The sequence below is a fragment of the Dromiciops gliroides genome, chromosome 4 (genome assembly GCF_019393635.1).
Source record: "Dromiciops gliroides isolate mDroGli1 chromosome 4, mDroGli1.pri, whole genome shotgun sequence".
NCBI classification, from domain to species: domain Eukaryota; kingdom Metazoa; phylum Chordata; class Mammalia; order Microbiotheria; family Microbiotheriidae; genus Dromiciops; species Dromiciops gliroides.
The window spans coordinates 313,913,459-313,931,302 of record NC_057864.1 but is presented as its reverse complement, the minus strand read 5'-3'; the positions used below and the strand labels follow the sequence as shown (position 1 = coordinate 313,931,302).

Sequence of the window (17,844 nt, the reverse complement as noted above, 5' to 3'; positions counted from 1 at the left end):
AAACTTAAGTAATATATCAAAAAAAATATAACATTATATTCAGTATCCTACACTCACTTAACTCCCTTGTGCAAAGGTGTCTTCTCATACCTCTTCATTGAGGCCAAGCTCAATCCTTCTAATTTTGCAGTATTCTTCCTCAGTTGGTTTGTTGTTGCTATTTCCATTTATATTATTGCAGTCGTTTTGTATGGGCTGCTAGGTGGTGCAGTGCATAGAGCGTTGGGACTTGAGTCAGTAAGATATCAGTTGAAATCTGGCCTCAGACACTTTACTAGCTGTTAACTAGCAAGTCGTTTAACGCTGTTTGCCTCAATTTCCTCATCTGTAAAATGAGCTGGATAAGGAAATGGCAAACCACTCCAGCTTCTTCGAGGGAAAAACAACGACAACAACAACAGCAAAACCTAGACAGGGTCATTAAAAGTTGGACGCTACTGAAATGACTTAAAATTATTGTGTTTATTGTTTTTCTGATTCCGCGTACTTTATTCCATATGTTGATATAGGTTATTTGCCTGTTTCTCTGTATTCATCATGTCTTTTGTGTGTTATTGAGTTGCAATATTCCATTACTTTTATGTACCCCAATTTGTTTAGCCATTACTTAATTGATGAGCATCTGGTTTGTTTCTGAATTCTTTGCTACCACAAAAAGAGTTGCTTTAAATCTTTGTTCAAATAAAAAAAGCCCGACATTGAAATTAAATTTATATGTGATTATTATTTAATGTTAAACATCTTTCAAGTTGTAACTAATTTCACTAAAATACTATTTCAATAAAATTTATAAATATATATATACATACACATTTTAAAAGTGTTGCTTTAAATATTTTAGTATATTTGGCATCTTTCTTTTTATCACTCACCTCCTTAGGATATATGCCTAGCAATAGAATCTCTAGGTTGAAGGGTATAGATATTTTCATTATTTTATTTGCATAATCCCAGATTTCTTTTCAGAATGGTTCATAGCTCCACTTAGATGCATCCCTGTGCCTGTTTTTCCACAACTCCATCAACAGTGACCATTCTCATCTTTTGTCATCTCTGCCAATTTGCTAGGTGTGTGGTGAAACTTGAGCATCGTTTTGATTTATATTTCTTTTATCAGTGATTTGAAGCATTCTTTTGTATGATATATAATAATTTGCACTTCTTTTGAGGAATGTTTGTATCCTTTGGCCACTTATCTTTTGGGGGCAAAACCTTTGATCTGAAATTTTTTTTTAGTTGTCTATTTGTCTTGGATATCAGACACTTAATAGAGATAATTAATACCAAAATGTTTTCCCAGTCAACCACTTCCCTTATCTCAATTGCATTCATTTTGTAATCAAAATTATCATTTTAATCTTTTATTATTGCTTTTCTTTCAGACAAGTCTTTCCAGGCAGCTGCTACTGCCTTTCCCTCTGAGATTGCCTTATGTCCATTTTGTATTTGTCTTGTTTGTAACTAGTTATTTTTGTGATTGTCTCTCCCATTAGAGCTCAATTTTTATTTTTATTGTTGTTGTTTTTGCTTTTGGTGAGGCAATTGGGATTAAGTGACTTGCCCAGGGTCACACAGCTAGTAAGTGTCAAGTGTCTGAGGCCAGATTTGAACTCAGGTCCTCCTGAATCCAGGGCCAATGCCCTATCCACTGCACCACCTAGCTGCCCCCAATCCATTTTTCTAATCCCAGTGTTTAGCACAGTGCTTGTTCCATAGGTCCCTTAAGACCCTTTATAGAGTCCTTTGGATCCTTTATAAATATTTTTGGACTGTTAACTGTCAAGGATTCACCCCTACCCAAAGCTGAGAAAATATGATCTCCTTCTCTTATAAATTTTTTATGGTCTGATCTTTAATGTACAGGCCACATTCATTTTGAGTTTTTGGAATGTAGAGTAAGATAGTTGGGCTATGCCTAATTTAAGCCAGACAGCTTTCCAGTTTTCCCAGCAGTTCTTATCAGATAAGGAATTTTTTCCTAGGTAATGTTACATTTGGGAGTCTATTGAGCTATGGGTTATTCAATTTGATTATTTGTGATTCATCTTTGTCCAGTCTGTTCCATAGATCTTTATTTCTGTTTTTTTAACCAATACCAGATTTTTTTTTTTTGATGATTTGCTTGCTGCTTCATAATATAGTGTGAGGCCCGGAAGTGCATTGTTGTCTTCATTCCTATCTTTTTTCATTATACTTTGGTTCCTTTTATTTTCATTATTCCTGCCTTTTTCATTATCAGCAGTTGTTAGTTGATTCAAGGAATTATTGATAACAAAGTGATTCTAACTAATTCCAAAGGTTAAATGAATCCACAGGGTCAAAAGATCAGAAGACCCTCTTGGACTTGGACTTTTTGGTTGGTGGGGGTAAAATAAGAGACATGTGAGAAGAAACCTCCAACAATGTTTTCCTTCCTTTCTTCTGGCCACAGAATCAAGTACACAAAAACTTGAGCTGTAGGTCACTCAAGCAGAGGAAAGAAATTGATGGGGGGATGGGGGGTGCAGCTGCTAGGTGGTGCAGTGAATAAAACACTGGTCCTGGATTCAGGAGGACCTGAGATCAAATCCAGCCTCAGACACTTGACACTTAATAGCTGTGTGATCCTGGACAAGTCACTTAACCCTCATTGCCCCACAACAACAAAGAAAGAAAGAAATTGATGGGAAGATAATCCCTTGCCACCTTAACACAATAGGACAGAACACTGTTTATTTTTATTGTCTGCCACATCTCTCCTGTGTGAAGTGAACTTTTAGCATTAAAGTAGAGACATGGTCCCAAGCACCACCAACTCTGATGAGCCAGCAGTCAAGACAACTGAGCCAAAGCAGCAAGGTGCCCCAAGGAAGAGACAGGAAGTGGCATAAGGAAGTAGAAGATACCCTCACCACAACAAAATGATTCTACTTTCCCTCAGGCAGAGGAAGATGCCCCAGAGCTGCACCTTTGAGTGGAAGCATCCCTCCAGGGTCCTACAGGTCCTGTCTGTAGACTGACCCTCTTTTAATTTATGACGATGAGATTTATCAGTGAAATTCCGAAGATGCTAACATCATTGAAAATCTGCCACTTTCCTCTTATACCTGAATTCAGCTGAATGAATAATAAATCAATCAATAAACATTCATTAAGAACTGACAGCTAGGAGATCAAATCATTTAATACTTAAAAAAAGCAATTCAGACTATTCCTTGAAAGGATAAATACTGAAGCTGAAGCTGAAACACTTTGACCACATAACAAGAAAACAGGACTCACTGGTAAAGACCCTGATGTTGGAAAAGATTGAAGGCAAAAGGAGAAGAGGATGCGATGGATAGATAGTGTCATGGAAGCAACAAACATGAGCTTGGACAGATGGGGGAATAATAGAAGATAGACAGGTCTGGCATGCTTTGGTCCATGGAGTCATAAAGAGTTGGACACAGTTGATCTGTTAGCTGTCTGAGGGACTCTCAACAGCCTTCTATAGCACCACAATTTGAAAATGTTGATTCTGTAGCAATCAGCTTTTCTTTTAGACCAGCTCTCACAGTCATACATTACTATTGGAAAAATCATAGCTTTGACTATATAGACCTTTGTTGGTAAGGTGATATCTCTGCTTCTTAGCATATTATCCAGATTTAACTTAGCTTTCCTTCCAAGGAGTATCTTTTAATTTCTTTCTTTCTTTCTTTCTTTTTTTTTTGCAGGGCAATGAGGGTTAAGTGACTTGCCCAGGGTCACACAGCTAGTAAGTGTCAAGTGTCTGAGGCCAGATTTGAACTTGGGTCCTCCTAAATCCAGGGCTGGTGCTTTATCCACTGCGCCACCTTGCTGCCCCGTGTCTTTTAATTTCATGGCTGCAGTTTCCATTTGCAGTGATCTTTGAGCCCAAGAATATAAAACCTCATACTGCTTCCATTTCTTATCCCTCTATTTGCTAGGAAGTGATGCGACCAGTGGCCAGGATCTGAATGTTAAACTTCAAGCCAGCTTTTATACTCTCCTCTTTCTTTCTCATCAAGAGGCTTCTTAATTCTTTACTTTTTGCTGTCAGAGTGGTGTATCATCTGCATATCTGATATTGTTGATATTTCTGCCGGCAATCTTAATTACTAGAGTGGTTTGCTATTTCCTACTCTAGCTCATTTTACAAATGAGGAAACTGAGGCAAACAGGGTTAAGTGACTTGCCCAGGATCACATAGTAAGTATCTGCAGGCAGATTTGAACTCACAAAGATGAGTCTTCCTGAACCCAGGCCTGGCACTCTATCCACTGCACCACCTAGCTGCCTTCATAACTTAGCCCCCTACCTTTCTAGTCTTCTTAGACTTTATTCCCTGCCATACACTCTTTGACCCCAGTGACACTGGTCTCTTGGCTGTTCCACAAACAAGATTTTCTATCCCTTGTCTCTGGGCATTTTCTCTGGCCATCCCCCATACCTATAATGCTCTGCATCTCCTCTGCCTATTGACCTCCCTGGCTTGCTTTAAGCTCCAGCTAAAATCCTTTTTTTTTTTCCATGAAGCTTTTCCCAACTCTTCTTAATTCTCGTTCCCTTCCCTCTGTTAATTATTTACTATTTTTTCCTGTATATATCTTGCTTCATATATATTTGTTTTTATGTTGTCTCCCATTAGCTCTTTGAGGTCAGAGACTATCTTTTGCTTCATTTTGTCTATCCAGCAGTTAGTATAGCCCAGCACATAGGCTGTTCTTAATAAATGTTTATTGATTGATTGATTGTTCCTTCAGCTGAGCTCAGGTATAAGGGGAAAGTGTCAGATTTTCAGCGATGTTAGCGTCTTCGGAATTTCACCGATAAATCTCATCTTCATAAATTAAAAGAGGGCAAATGCTGGCTTAATTGCTACCTGCCAACCCTTCCTTTTCTATGTTCCATGTGATTATAGTTTGTTGTCCCCCCTAGTCCCTGTGAATTCACTATGCTATTGATGTATAGCTTGTGATGATAATGCTGTAAATGAATACCGTAAACTCAGTGCTGAAAGTGAGAAGAAGAAAAGGGAAGTGGGAGATCTCATGTGCCATTTCAGTTGAAGAAATAAGGAAACAGGATGTTTTAAGTAGTGAGCGTGATCCTTTTAGGTAGGATTGCTAAAATTTAGCGTTTTGAATTTAGGTCTTCATGAAAAGAAATAGTTCACTGATACCCCACTTCAGGTGCTCTGCCAAATGCTACATGTTACAGACAGGGACCCCTGCAAATCAGCTTGTATATCTTGATGTTCCAGAGGGCCTACTCCTTTCTTTAGTATTTCTCTGTCATCTAAGTCTGGCTTCTTCCAAAATGACACGGAAGGATAAGGGGGCTAGGAGAGGTTGTTACTCACAAGAAAATAAGATGAGAAACCATGTTTTTATGATAAACTTTTAAATAGCTAATTTTTTTCCTTTTTTAAGTGGAAATGAAAATCACTCAAGAAACATTCATTTTTGAAATTAGTTGTTTTATGGCATTTGTTTTTGGTTTTCCTATTTTCATTTTGACTTATTAGTCCATTAGTTAATAATTATCTGTTAAGTGCCTACTTTCTGCCAGATACTATGCTGGGCACAGAAGTCATAGACGTAGGATTCAGCATTGACCTCCCTCTTTCCCGAACCCAACACAGTTATCAGGCATCCTTATTCTTTCTTTTCTTTTGCAGGGCAGTGAGGGTTAAGTGACTTGCCCAGGGTCACACAGCTAGTAAGTGTCAAGTGCCTGAGGTCGGATTTGAACTCAGGTCCCTCTGACTCCAGGGCTGGTGCTCTATCCACTGCACCACCTAGCTGTCCCTAGTTCTTGATTTTATATTTGATTGTTCTCCAGAAAGCTCATGAAGTTCATGGATTTATACACAGGGAAAGGGTACCCATATGAAAAGATCCATTAAAATAATTGAGGGCTACTTCTACTTTCTTGAAAGAGGTGGATGACTATGGGTATAGAAGACAACATCTACTGTCAGATTTTTTTCCTGATAGGTTGATTAGTTTTGCAAAACTCTTTTTAAAATTCTTTGTTATAAAGAGATGGTTCTTCAAGAAGGGAAGGAGATATGTGAAAACAAAAGGTGACAATTCAAATTTGTTTTAAAAAAGAAATATTGAGGTATGAATAGCAACAGCTCTACCTACCTTTATAATTATTTTTCATTTCCTTCTGTTTGATTTGAACAGTTTTTTTCAGTTCACCTTCATGTATTACAGGTTCAAATGCCAAAATTATAAAGTGATATATATATTCTAAAGCATAAAGTGAGTGGAAGTTTTTGTGCTTTCACCAAGTTTTAACATGTACTCTTAAAAATCAATCTTGAAAAAAATGTGAAATTAAAAAATATAAATTAAAGGAGAAAGGATCAAGCTTATTGGATTTTGGGTGAGGTAGGAAAGTAAGGAATAAATCAGCAGCAAAAAAAAAAGAAAGAAAGAAAATAATTGTATAGTATGCATGTATTTTATTTCTTTAAAATTCTTTTTCCTATACTATATATTGATTCTTATATATGGTAAACAGATAGGGGCAGAAAGGCTGCTTCAGAGCAGAGTAGCAGTATAAATTATTTTAAAACTAACATAAAGCCTTTAAACTTGACTTTTTATTTTAAATTCAAATTTCATTTTATTTTCAGATCTATATTCCCTTCCCCCACTACCAGCCTCCCCATTGAGAAAGCAAGAAAAATAGAACCTGATACAAACATGTATAGTCAAGCAAAACAGACTCCCCTTATTGTCACTGTCCAAAAAAAATTTTTTTTAATGCCTCAGTTTACACTATGAGTCTCTTTATCTGGAAATAGGTAAGATGTTTCAATATGCATTATGGATGATTATTGTATTGATCAGAATTCTTAAGTCTTTCATTGTTTGTCTTTTACACTATTGTTATTATACTCTAGTTCTACTTAGTTCACTTTGCATCAGTTCGTGCAGGTCATTGTATTGATCAGTTACTAAGTCTTTTAAAGTTGTTTATCTTTACAATATTGCTGTTACTGTGTAGCTTATTCTCCTGGTTCTGCTCAGTTCACTTTGCATCAGTTCATACTGGTCTTCCCAGATCTATTTGGAACCATCCTCTTTATCATTTCTTACAGCACAGTAGTATTTCATCACATTTATGTACCATAACTTATTCAGCCATTCCCCACTTATCAAGCATCCCCTCAGTTTATAGTTCTTTACTACCACAAAAAGAGATGTGGCATATATATATATATGTATATATATATGCATACACATATGCAATATATAGCATAAAATATATCTCATTTTATACAGGAGACTTCTTCTTTCTCTGATCTCTTTGTGGTATAGGCTTAGTAGTAGTATGGTTGGGTCAAAGGATTTGCACAGTTTAGAAACTTTTGAGACATACTTCCAAATTACTTTTCCGAATGGTTTAGCTTCATGAATTTGCATGCCGTCCTTGCGCAGGAGCCATGCTAATCGTCTCTGTATCATTCCTATTTTAGTATATGTGCTGCCGAAACAAGCACTTTCTAAATGGTTTAGACCATTTTACAGTTCCACCAAGAGTGCATTAATGTTAATTTTTTCACAGCCCCCTCTAGCGTGTCATTTTCCATTTTTTGGTCAAATTTTGCCAATCTGATGGATGCAAGGAAGTACCTCAGAATTGTTTTAATTTGAGTTCTAGAATTAATAGTGATTTTAAAAAATTTTAGTATGGATTTTGATAGCTAGTATTTCTTTCTCTGAAAAATGCCTAGATAAATGAATCTAGCGTAGTTGGAGCCCTATCTTTTTATGTTCCTGCCTCCTATACTTCATTTGACCAATTGAGCCAAACCGTAGAAGTCCTAATAGAACATTATTGGAATCAGTGACATAATGGGCTTGAGGAATGTTTCTCAACCCAAGCAATAGTGGGTTAAGAATATTTGGATTCTCCACTGTGGACTGTTCCATGTTGTGCAATCAAGAAACCGAGGCTCTCTTGGCAATTCATTGTGTATAAGGGTTGTAGAAACTGGGCATAGAGAGAAGGGGAAGGTCAGTTTTTGAAGTTTATGCATTTTAAGAAGTAAGGATCTTTGGTAGTAAAAGTTTTCCAGCCCAGTAAAAATTTCCTACTGAAGCAGGACTGTAGGTGGTAAAATAGAATTGTAGATAACATGTACCCGGAGGAGGGTCATCATCTCCAAAATTTGCCTCTGCACTCTAAATAAGAATCCCATCCTTCAAGTCCATTTGCCAGGTATTTGTTTGTCCTCTCAGTTACTAGTGACTTTCTCCCCCTTCCCACCAGAATGTGAGTTTTTTGGGAGCAGGGATTTTGTTTTAGCCTTTCTTTGTATCTTTAGTATTTGCTAACACAGAGCTGGGCACCCAGAAGGCGCTTAATAAATGCTTGTAGACTGACAGACTGATTGATTGACTCTAAGGTGACCTTCCATCTAGTCTGCATGTATCTCATATATACCTATTTATACATGTTATCTTCTCATTAAAATGTAAGCTCCTTGAGGACAGGGACTGTGTTTGCTTTTCCTTTGTATCCCTAGCACTTAGCCCAGTACCGGGCACATATTAAGTGCTTATTAACTGTTTGGTATTAATGTTGCTTGCTGCCTGCCGAAAGGTGACTGTCCATCTCCCCTGCATGTATTTTGCATCTATGTATATACATTTTGTCTTACTCATTAGAATGTAATCTCCTTGAGAGCTGGGACTAATGGCTTTTTCTTTGTGTTCCCAGTGTTTTGTGCAGTATCTGGCATGTAGTAAATGTTTAATAAATTCTTGTTAATTGATAAACATTGGCTAGAAACCCATACGGTCATGGATAGTGGCTAATGAACAATTAAGACATCTCTTGCATACATAGCTAAGACTATTTTGAGGGCTTAGAACACAAGTGTGAAACACAAAGGGCTTAGATTGTGCTCCACCACAACCTTGCGTTTCCCTGAACAAGACATGCCATCTCTCAGCTCTGGGAATTTTCTCTGGCTGTCCCCCACGCCTGGAATTCTCTCCCTCTTCATCTCTGCCTTTTGACTTCCCTGCCTTCCATCAAGTCCCAGCTAAAATTCTACCTCCTACAGGAAGTCTTTCCCAATCCCTCTTAATTCTAGTGCCATTCCTCAGTTAATTATTTCCTATTTATCCTTATATAGCTTGCTTGTACATATTTGTTTGCATATTGTCCCCCCCCCTTAGATTATGAAGTCCTTAAGGGCAGAAACTGGCTTTTGCCTTTTTTTTTTTTTTTTTGTATCTTCAATGCTTAGCACAGTGCCTGGTACATAGTAGGCAATTGATAAGTGGTTATTGATTGAGGGACTATTTGCAAGCCACTTTTATTAATGTGCCAGATTCTCCAGTTATGAAATAGGCATACTAATGCAGACTCTCCTCTTCTTGAGACAGGGATGTGGTGAGGATGAATGAGGCAATGTTTGAAAGGCATTTTGGATATTAGTTCAAAGCAGCAAGCATGGTCAGTCTTAGCAGAGCATTCTTAGTGTTCAGAGAAACCAAAGTAGGAAAGAATGGGACTCATGAATCACACATGAAATGGAAGTGAAACTCTTGTAATTAACCACTGTGAAAGTATCTCACTCTCATTTTTATTTTGTGGTTTCTTCAGTTCTGGACTTCAGCGATCCCTTCAGTACTGAAGTGAAGCCAAGGATTCTGCTTATGGGACTGAGGAGAAGTGGCAAGTCATCTATTCAGAAAGTCGTCTTTCACAAAATGTCACCCAACGAAACCCTGTTCTTGGAGAGTACTAATAAGATATGCCGAGAAGATGTCTCCAACAGTTCCTTTGTTAACTTTCAGATTTGGGATTTTCCAGGTCAAATTGACTTTTTTGATCCTACGTTTGACTATGAGATGATCTTCAGGGGCACAGGAGCACTGATATTTGTTATCGATTCCCAGGTAAAGTTTAAGATCTAAGGTCAGCACTCAGAGCCATAACAAGGATAGGGTGACTGGGGCTTTGCTCCAAGGTGCCAAATTAGAGAGTGCTGACAGCATTTTTTCAGTTCATAAGCACTGTAGCAGCAATAGGATTTAGTACCTAGTTATCAAGAAGCCTTTTATAAAATAGGAAGGTACCAGATGTTCCATTTCTTCTCCTCAGCTACTGAATCCCAGGTGAGTGATTCCCCAAGGTAGCCCCATCCTTATGAGCATTATGCCTACCTTGTCTCATCAGTGTCCTCCCTAACAATATCCTGCTAATATATTTGTGGGTGTGTTTCCTGCCACTTGCCCTAGGTTTAGTTTGTGATGTCCCAGGTGCAAAAATTCCAATTTATAGATCTGTCTGAGTTGCATATTAACCTATGAGCAGGCTACATTGCCCAGCTTACAGATGTGGTGCATTCTAAAAGTTAAATTTTAATTTGGCACTTTGAAACCCAGAATGCATTTTCTGATTTAATAGTAGTAATAATGATAATAATGGTGGCTGCGTTCTTATCCTACATATGCCCATTCTATTAAATTGTTTTTGTTTTGTTTTGTTTTTGGTGAGGCAATTGGGGTTAAGTGACTTGCCTTGGGTCACACAGCTAGTAAGTGTTAAGTATCTGAGGCTGGATTTGAACTCAGGTCCTCCTGACTCCAGGGCCAGTGCTCTATCCACTGCGCCACCTAGCTGCCCCCATTCTATTAAATTGATTGAAATACAGAACTATGTCTTAGCAAACAAGGTGATCTTTCATCATGCCCTTAGCTGCTGGTGCTGCTTGCTTACTTCCAGACAAAGAATCCCTTTTCACCCTCTGCAATACAGGTTGATCATTCACATATAGCAAGGATTCCCAGTTTTTTGGGGTTTCCTGTACCCAAGGGTATGCTGGTAAATGTTTAACAACCAGCTCTCAAAAAAAACCCCAAACATGTTGGCATAGACACAGTTTTAAGTTTAATCTGCATTATTAACATCTCCATTGCTTTCTTGAGTCTAGACAATTAATAAAACAATAAATCAAACCCTCATACTCATGATTTTACAGTCTGATTCTCCCAAGCCAATACAAACTGGTTCCAATATACCTCTGACTATATGCCTTGGCTTTCAGCAAAACTAACTACATCCCCTATTGAGTGTGTAATATATTCTAGAGTTTACCATGAATAGGCACACAAAGAGATTAACTTTTTCCAAGGAAAAAGCACCCCCTTGGCAAGCTTCTCATCCTCTTTGGAGGTATGTGTACCCTAGATTGAGAATCTCTGACATATAGGAAATGCTTATAAATATATTAATGAGTTGTAGAGACAAGACAAAGGGGACATTTACATTTTTAATAACCCACAGTATTTTTTAAAACCACTTCATCCTCTCCCTAAAAGTTAGGACTAACTCAAGATTTTTTTTACAGGTCACCAGGTTTCATTAGTTACCTTGAACAATTGGGTGAATGGCTTTTTTTCAGGATCTAGTATAAGATGAGGATGGACAGCAGAGTCAAATAAAGGAAGGGGGTCAAAGGACAGAAAATGGATAACCATAGTTACCTGGATGCATCTCCAGTCTGGTAACTGGATTAGATATCTGAGGGCTAGATTCTTTTTCCATAAGGGAAAATAAAAACAAGGTTAACTCAAGTGATTCGGTATTAATATTAGCAAAAAGAAAACTATTATCCAAATTTATTTAAAATGTTTATTCTATATGCTGCACTATTTCTTTTTTGTTTGTTTTGGGTTTTTTTAGTGAGGCAATTGGGGTTAAGTGACTTTCCCAGGGTCACACAGCTAGTAAGTGTGTGTTAAGTGTCTGAGGTCGGATTTGAACTCAGGTACTCCTGACTCCAGGGCCGGTGCTCTATCCACTGCACCACCTAGCTGCCCCTTGCTGCATTATTTCTAAAGCATGAAGAATCCTCCCTCTGAAGATGGCAACAGTTGTCATACCTAAATCTGCTTGGGTGGTCAAGGCTAATAATAATAGCTAGCATTTCTATAGCATACATACCACCTAGGTATAGTGCTCTCTCAGCTTTCTTTCTTTACTGTTCCCTTCTGCCAGGTACCCAGCACTTTCCTCTTGTGCAGGGGTCTCTGCTGTAGAACACCATAGCATTTATGCTCCAAATTTTCTCTTCTCTTTCCACCCTCAATCAAAAGTTAGTTCTCCTGTCCCGTTTCTTCAGGACCCAAATAGTCACTGTAACTTTTTTTATTTAAGTATTTTGTTTTGATACAGCATATACTATCTAACAAGTACTCAAACATCACCCCCACCAAAGTATATTTCCCAAAACATGTCATCTCCCCCAGTGCTAGCACACACAGGGACACACACACACACACACACACACACACACACACACACACACACACAAACTTATTCCTGAATCTTGTCCCTCTAAATTTTCCTTTTTCGGATAGGATATGTGTTTTGGTTCCATTTTCTGAGTCAACGAAGCTAAGATGTTTGTTAATGGCTATCACCTGAGCTTAATGTGTTAAGCCTTAGAGGTTATCTAGTTCCATTTATTAAACAAAGGAATCTTAAAAACATAAATGCCTTAACTAAGAATCACTTAGGGTTTCAGTTACCTTAGCAAGCCATTTGGGTAGTTTAATCTATCCTGGGAAAGTCCTACTATGGTGCTTATCATAGTGTGGAAAAGGAATCCCCTGGATTTTTAAAAACTGTACCAGGAGAGTGCATATTCTGGGAGGTTCTATCATGCATGGTCCCTGCAATGCTATGCCTAAAAAATTCATCCCCAAGTGGCTGGTCTGCTGCTGCTGGAGCCCCAGGAAAAAAAATTCTCTCTCATAGAAACCTATGAAACAAAGAAAAATACAAAATGGTCCTTTGCCAGAACCCTTCTATTATAGTGACAGTGACAAAATGGCAGAAAAGAAGACAGAGAGGTACAAAATTCCAGTTTTTAGGCCATCTACAAATGTTAATTCAGCTGTTGATAAATTAAATGTGAGCTCAGTCTCCAACAGGTGGACTGGAGGCACTGGATCTAATTAATCTTGAAATCCTCCCTATAAATGAAACCAGAAGACAAAAGAAGTTGCAGCTAAAGAGACAGATGGCTCACAGGTTCTCCTTGGAGAGGTAGTGGTTGGAGTTGGTTTTATTGTGCACTCAAAAGCCAAAAAAAAAAAAAAAATCATGGGACATCTGGACATCTGTATTGCAGTGTTTGTGACAAGTATTTGCTAAAAGACCCCCACAAAAATAATTGCAGTTTATGCATGATCAGCTGTTACAGAAGATCAGGATTTAGAGAAATTGTGTGGAAAAGCTAGATATGATTCTCCAAATTAGATTAACAAATACTACAGTATTTATATTTACAGTATATTAGATAGTTTCCATGAAAATGTGGGCATAGGAGTGGATAGTGAAAACTATCCCAGAAAATATGGCTCGGGTGTAAAGTTTGAAGACAACACAAAAGCATCATACTTATATAATATAAATCCTTTAAGAAAACAGTTGAAGTACTGGATATGGCAGAAACAATAATAAACTTAAGTAATTATGCTTTAATAAAGGAAACAATTCCTAACTGAAGTTGGAATCATCCCCAAATAAACTATTTGTATCTGGTCAGACCAATTGATAAGTACTTACTAGGTTCCAGGTTCTGTGGCCATCAACTAACTTGTTAGTTAATCTAAGATCAGAATTGATACAATAAAAATCTAGAAAAAAGATGAAAAATGAGGAAAAAATAGATATGGCATGAAATAAAAATAATTCCTACTTGAAGCAGTTAATGCCAAAAATAAGAAGTAGAGGAAGAAGCACATAAATATAATTTTAACCATTTCCTGAAGAAGTTTAGCTGGTACAAAAGAGTCTAGATTGCCCCTCACCCAGAAAGCAGTTGGTTTCTTTGACAAGAAGAAAGCTATAGCCACCAGAAACAACATCAGTTTATAATATAAACTAATTTGTTGAATTTAATTGAGAAGGTGTGGGAAACTATGAGTAGCATTACTTATCAAAAGTGAGAAGCAGTGGAGGGATAAACAAGTTTAAAGAAATTTGGTGAGACTTCATAATAAGAAAAGTAATCACATAGGCATTCAAGGATCTTTTTTTAATTATTTTTAATTATTTTTTTAACTTTTTTTTTTTTGAGAGGCAATGGGGGTTAAGTGACTTGCCCAGGGTCACACAGCTAGTAAGTGTTAAGTGTCTGAGGCTGGCTTTGAACTCAAGTCCTCCTGAATTCAAGGCTGGTGCTCTATCCACTGCGCCACCTAGCTGCCCGGCATTCAAGGATCTAACTAGAAGAAAGACAACAAACAAAATATGGAAAAGATGTATAAACATTTTTGTAATAAACTCCCCCCTCATCAATGACAGTGAGCCACCACATTTGGACTCCAACCTCACAATCTTGGGTGAATTTCTTGAGGAATTGGAACTGATACTAAAGAAAACAAAAATGGGAAAAGTAGTGAGACTAAACTGCAAAGGTCAAAGTTTTGAGGTTAGAGGGGTTGCTTCTCAAACTGGATAAAGAATGGAGGATACCAAAAGAATGGAAGAAAATCTTGGACTTTGTTTTTACCAAAATGCAATGAAAGGAATATCAATAATTTCCATATGTCTACTTAATAGTATTGTACTGAAAATAATCTTCATAAGCATTGAACACATACTTAATGAAGATACAACAGGCTTTCACAAGTGATATGTAGACCACATCTCTATGATCATAATTGACTGAAAGGGTCAGATTACAAGATCCCACTGTGCTTATTGTTTGTTGACTGCAAAAAATTAGGATTCTCCAATATGATGCCTCCCATGTTCATGTCATGATCATACAAGATTCCTTAAAATGTGTAACAACTGCTATTCAGTGATCATCTGATAATTAATGTCAAGCTTCAAGGACATGTTTGATGAAGATATGGCAGGCTTTCATGAGGGATGTTCCACAGTAGACCACATCTCTACAATCATAATAATTATACCTCCCATATTCACATCATGATCAAAGAAGATTCTTTAACATATGTAACAACATATATAACTATTCAATAACTGTTAATATTAAGCAAAGTTATATGAGGTTGCTATATGTTCATCAAAGATATTTGACACTGTCATGAAGGATGCTCAGAACTGAATCCAAATCAAAAAGGGATTCACTGTAAACCTCTAAATGTTCTTGTTTGCAGGTGACATTTTGCTGATTGTGTCAAGGGCCAAACATTGCAGAGCCTACTAAATGAAATATACATATGAATCAAAAGAATTCAGCCTAGTTATACATCAAGAAGAATCAAGTAGATGGAGAATTTTAGTGTCTAAACTGTGATGTACAGTTGGATGGACAACCAGAGATTTGGCCCATTAGTACACACACACACACACACACACACACACATTAGATAGGCACTTCAGATGGACAGTGGTTTGGGCCCAGATTTTAGGAGGAGGGGAGCAAAATGAACTGCCTTTGGGAAATTGCATTTTAAAAAAATAATCCTCAAGCTTCTCCCTGAAGCCAAGCCTCATTTTAAAAACACCAGTGTTCTTCCCGAGTTGACTGTGAATCAAGGGAGACTACTATCTCAAAGTGATAAAAAGTTGTGAATCACCCAAAGGGCTACCAAGAGATTTATCTTATGTTTGATGAAGATATGGCAGGCTTTCATGAATGACGTTCCACAGTAGACCACATCTCTACAATCGTAATTGAATAAAAGGGTCAGATAGTACAAGATCTCACTGTGCTTACTGTTTGAAGACTACAGAAGAATATGACTCTTCTCCATTATTGTACCTCCCATATTCACATGATCAAACAAGATTCCTTAACATATGTAACAACATATTTAACTGTTTAATGGCTGATTATTAATATCAAGCAAAGTTATACGAGGTTGCTATATGTTCGCCAAAGATATTTGACACTGTCATGAAGGATGCTCAGAACTGAATTCAAATGAAAGAGGGATTCACTGTAAACCTCTAGATATTCTTGTTTGCAGGTGACATTTTGCTGATTGTGTCAAGGGCCAAACATTGCAGAGCCTACTAAATGAAATCCCCAATGAATCAAAAGAATTCAGCCTAGCTATACACCAGGAAGAATCAAGTGGATGGAGAATTTTAGTGTCTAAACTATGATGTGCACTTGGATGGACAACCAGAGATTTGGCCCATTAGTACATGTTAGATAGGCACTTCAGGTGGACAGTGTCTGGACCCAGAATTTAGGAGAAGGAGGAGGAGAGCAAACTGAACTGCCTTTGGGAAATAGCATTTAAAAAAAATAATCCTCAAGTTTCTCCCTGAAGCCAAGGCTCGTTTTAAAAACACCAGTGTTCTTCTAGGGATGACTGTGAATCAAGGGATACTACCATCTCAAAATGATAAAAAGTTGTGAATCACCCAAAGGGCTACCAAGAGATTTATCTTGTGTGAGGAGCTTGGAAGGCATTACAAACAAGGCATCACACAGAAGCGTTGGAAAGACAATTATCAGAGAAATGTATAACTATAAAAGAAAAGCCATCTCAATGAGAGGGAGGGATAACTGATGGAAAGCCTATAGGCTCAATTGGTATACAGGCATTATCAAGAAAAATATAGGAAGGTCCCCCCAGGCCCCTTCTAGTGGATTTTCAGAGGATGTGGACAAGAATTACACAGAATGGGATAAAGCACCAGCCCTGGATTCAGGAGGACCTGAGTTCAAATCCGGCCTCAAGACACTTGACACTTGCTAGCTGTGTGACCCTGGGCAAGTCACTTAACCCTCATTGTCCCACTTAAAAAAAAAAAAAAAAAGAATTACACAGGATGAAGAGGCCTGAGTGTACTGTGATCTGTATTGAAGGGAATACCTGCAATGATAAGATCACAGATTGACTGGAGGATAATTTCATTGTGTATGAGGCTGTTTCATGAAAGAAGGTCAGTGAGGGGCAGCTAGGTGGCGCAGTGGATAGAGCACCAGCTCTGGAATCAGGAGGACCTGAGTTCAAATCCAGCCTCAAGACACTTGACACTAGCTGTGTGACCCTGGGCAAGTCACTTAACCCCAATTGCCTCACCAAAAAAAAAAAAAAAAGGTCAGTGTAGCTCCTGGGTTTTAAAGGGGAGGAAATACCTCATGACCAACATCAGCAGCCGAAGAGTTGGTATATCTCTTCAGAGGCAAAGCAGAGGTTATGGAATGAAGCAGTGTATGGTAAATGGAGAGTAGAAGTCAGAGGGCTTTTGATTCCATTCATGGCCTCCCACTGGTATCATTTTTTTGCAGGGAGGTAGTTCAGAACTCTTCTCAAACACTGAAGACTCCCCAGCCCCATAGCCCCTGTGTGAGGAAGTGAAATGAGCTCTTATTCTCTTGGGTATCTCTATGACTTTAAAATGATTCCCCTCTCTAGTCCTCATGGTGGACTTAATAGTAGGAAGACCCTACATTTCTAGTGTTTCAAAGTATATTCACAAAGGCTCAGTGACACTTTTAGATGACCAGGACAACTGAGAGATTTGGGGAGCCCAGAAATGAGTTATAGGCCTTAGTATAGATCTTGGAATGAAGATAAAAGGAATGAATGAATGAATCACTGAGAGGAAAAGCAGTCATTAAGTGCTCATGGGAACCAAGTACCATGCTAAGCCCTGGAGATACAAATAGAAAAGTAAGATAGTCCCTTCTATCAAGGATCTCACAGTCTGATAGGAGGAATGACATGGGACATGTAGTTAAGCTGCAGGGCAGATGAAAGGGCCCAGTGATCCTTAGCATAGAGCATCAAGGCCCAGATTGTATATGTAATTTGCCCAGGGTCATATGGGTAGCGATAGATCATGTATTTCATTATGTTTTAGGTAGAAGAATAAAAA

The 17,844-nt window shown here is 38.0% G+C and overlaps 1 protein-coding gene and 1 non-coding gene across 2 annotated transcripts in view; one reads left to right on the top strand and one right to left on the bottom strand.

Moving 5' to 3' along the window:
• Nucleotides 1-17,844, top strand: part of RRAGD (Ras related GTP binding D) — a 68,003-nt gene that overhangs the window by 11,047 nt on the left and 39,112 nt on the right. Inside the window, exon 2 of the mRNA XM_043962418.1 lies at nt 9,622-9,917. Within this exon, the coding sequence (XP_043818353.1) occupies nt 9,622-9,917 (296 nt within the window). The remainder of the gene's footprint in view (nt 1-9,621; nt 9,918-17,844) is intronic.
• Nucleotides 7,398-7,504, bottom strand: LOC122726980. Its single transcript, XR_006352970.1, has one exon. It is a non-coding gene; the product is annotated as a U6 spliceosomal RNA (small nuclear RNA).